General features: G+C 37.7%; 1 protein-coding gene across 1 annotated transcript; it reads left to right on the plus strand.

Annotated features, from left to right (window-relative positions):
- Positions 1-849: 849 nt before the first annotated feature.
- On the plus strand, positions 850-1,233 carry LOTGIDRAFT_87564 (hypothetical protein; the record flags this gene model as incomplete). The annotated part of the gene is made up of 1 exon (XM_009067069.1): positions 850-1,233. A coding segment is annotated over one exon (384 nt), but the record flags the coding sequence as incomplete, so codon positions are not given.
- Between the last annotated feature and the right edge of the window lie 1,700 nt (positions 1,234-2,933).

A 2,933-nucleotide genomic window follows, 5' to 3' on the forward strand; every position in this document is an offset into this window, starting at 1 on the left:
TAAGATCAGATAGAGATTGCAGCCTCTATCGTGCATACAAGCCAAATTCAACGACGTTTTTACTAAGTCAAGGGCAATAACTCTGAAACCGTTCAACCGATTATTACCAATTTCGTTCTTGACCGAGATCTTATCAATATATACATGCAAACCAAGTTCCATCAAGATCAGACAAAAACTGTAGCCTCTATCGTGCATACAACAAATGTGGATGGACGGACCGAAGGATGGACGGCCGGACGGACAGGTGCGACGGCAATATACGTCCACATTCCATGTGGGCGTATAAAAATGATTATGTACCGGAAGAAGTTATGTTCCCTTACCATTCGAGATCATTTATGGTGGAATGATCGCTCGATCCCATTTCTCTTTTTGGTTTTATTTCAGATGTCACCGAATGGAAAGAATAGTGTATTACTTTGCTACATTTTCATAAACAGAAAATATGAGGACGAAGTTATCGAAGTATAAAATCGGGGATGAGGTATTGGCATTAAGGCCTCCTAACGGTGAATGGTACAGGGCTAAAATCATAAGAATAAATAAGAAAACCATCTCCGTGAGATACACAGAAGATAACATAACACAACGCTTGTCCTTACATCAATTGTCTCCTCTTGAGCCAGACCTGCCTCCCTATACGGTAGCTGAAGGAGATACGACAAACGGAACTTCTTTTAATACTTTACCGGATGGAGAAACTAGATATAGTGTTTTACCTGCGAGATATACTACCAACATAACTGCATGCCATACCTTACCTGAGGGAGATACTTCTAACCCAACTCTACGTAAGACTTTACTTGATGGAGACAAATATCACCTCATACTTTACCAGAGAGGGATACTACCAACATAACAGGTAATACTTTACCCAAGAGATCTACTACCAACATAACAACAGGTAATACTTTATCAGAGAGGGATACTACCAACATTACAGGTAATACTCTACCCAAGAGATCTACTACCAACATAACAGCAGGTAATACTTTACCAGAGGGAGATACTACCAGCATAACAACAGGTAATACTTTACCTGAGAGAGATTCTACCAACATAACTTCATGTAATACTTTACCTGAGAGAGATACTACCAACATAACTTCATGTAATACTTTACCTGAGAGAGATACTACCAACATAACTTCATGTAATACTTTACCTGAGAGATCTACTACGAACACAACTTCATGTAATACCTTACCTGAGAGATCTACTACCAACATAACTTCATGTAATACTTTACCTGGGGGAGATACAACCACCTCGTCTTCAGAAAACACACAGAGAGAAAAGTAAAGACGTCATTCCAGCTTTCAGATGAAGACGATTCATCGGATGAAGAGTCAGATGATTCATCAGAAACAGAATACAAATCAGACGAATCAGACAATTCGTATGTTTCTGACTCCTACAATTCGGTAAAATCCGCTTTAATACCCATGAAACAGTTCATGCAGCATTCACCAGAAATACAAAATACAACCAATAACGATGGAAACATTACAAAATTGGATAAAAAACTCTTTTGCTACTTTCAGTTGGGTTCCAAAGAGTTGATTTTGAGGGTTATGCCTAATTTTGAGGCTAAATTTCAAACGGATCCAAGGTATAGTTCTGACATTTTTTTGCTAGGAGTTGGATAGTTTTATTATGTCTTATGCCAATAACACGGAAATAACATGATTTAATACGGAACGACAAGTGTCAGGTCGTATGCACTGCGGATAAACAGCGGTTATATGTAAAGATTAGTACAAATAAGAACGGTCTTCAGTCATTCTGCAGCTGCATGCTATAGGACAATTAACATGGAAATGAGAGCGAAAGGGACTTTACCATTACCCTGTCGCTAATGGTTATAAAAGTAATTCTTGAGCGGTTAATAATTTGTGTCATTAGTTATCTCCCTTGAACTTTTTAAATTGGCCAGCCAAGTCTCTATACCCCACAGTAGTCAATGAGAAGAGAAACTAAATAATCTAATCTTGAGTGATATTGAATCATAGAATTATCTAGTAATTTCAGGTTTTTATAACATTATTACAGTAAGAAATACCTAATATTACTTCTTTGACATTTGAAAATGCCTCATGTCTTCCATTTGTATTAATGGAGAATCTATATATATTTTGCAAACTACGTTACTCCTGTTGTAAAATATTTTATCAGGAACTTGTACCCAGGTCCATGATCCTCCTTGTTGGAAACGATGGAAACATTACAAAATTGGATAAAAAATTATTTTGCTACTTCTGTTCAACTGCTGTGACGAAACTGTCTAAACATTTCAGTAGTCATCATTCTTCCGAGTCTGACGTGGAAAAATCGATGGCAGAAAAGGATCCGAAAAAAAGATCTGATATTTTATACAAACTAAGGAACTTGGGGAACCAACTCCGAAGTAATACGTCAAAATAAGGGATTTTTAATAGTGCGCTATCGTCCACAAAATGGTTATGTTAATCCAGACGACTTCGGCCTCTGTTCCTATTGTTATGGATACTTCGTTCGACAGGACTTGTGGAGACACAGATATCCACAGAAACCTGTTTCTAAACGTAAACGATCCAGCGACGATGGCGAAGAAAGTACCAAACGCCCACGCCTCAAGGAAAAAAAAAGTTTTTTCCTAAATCCTGCTGCGAATTCAATCTTCGAACAATTTGCTTACATTCGTACTAAACTAAGAGAGCTCAGAAGACTCTTGCTCCAGTTACGATTAAATACACAACAGCCAAATGTTAATCTCCATCAATTCATAGCTCCTACCGAAGTTAGTACCGTACGCTTATCATTACTGTCCAAAAGGTTGCCTTTAAAACCCCATCTTTGCCGCTGAAATTGGGGCATTCTCCTTAGAAATGTGCTCTTATCAGAGGTCTTGGATAATTTCATCAAGCTTTGTGAAATAAAACAGAAATGAG

Source organism: Lottia gigantea, assembly GCF_000327385.1.
Source record: "Lottia gigantea unplaced genomic scaffold LOTGIsca_8, whole genome shotgun sequence".
Lineage (NCBI taxonomy): Eukaryota > Metazoa > Mollusca > Gastropoda > Lottiidae > Lottia > Lottia gigantea.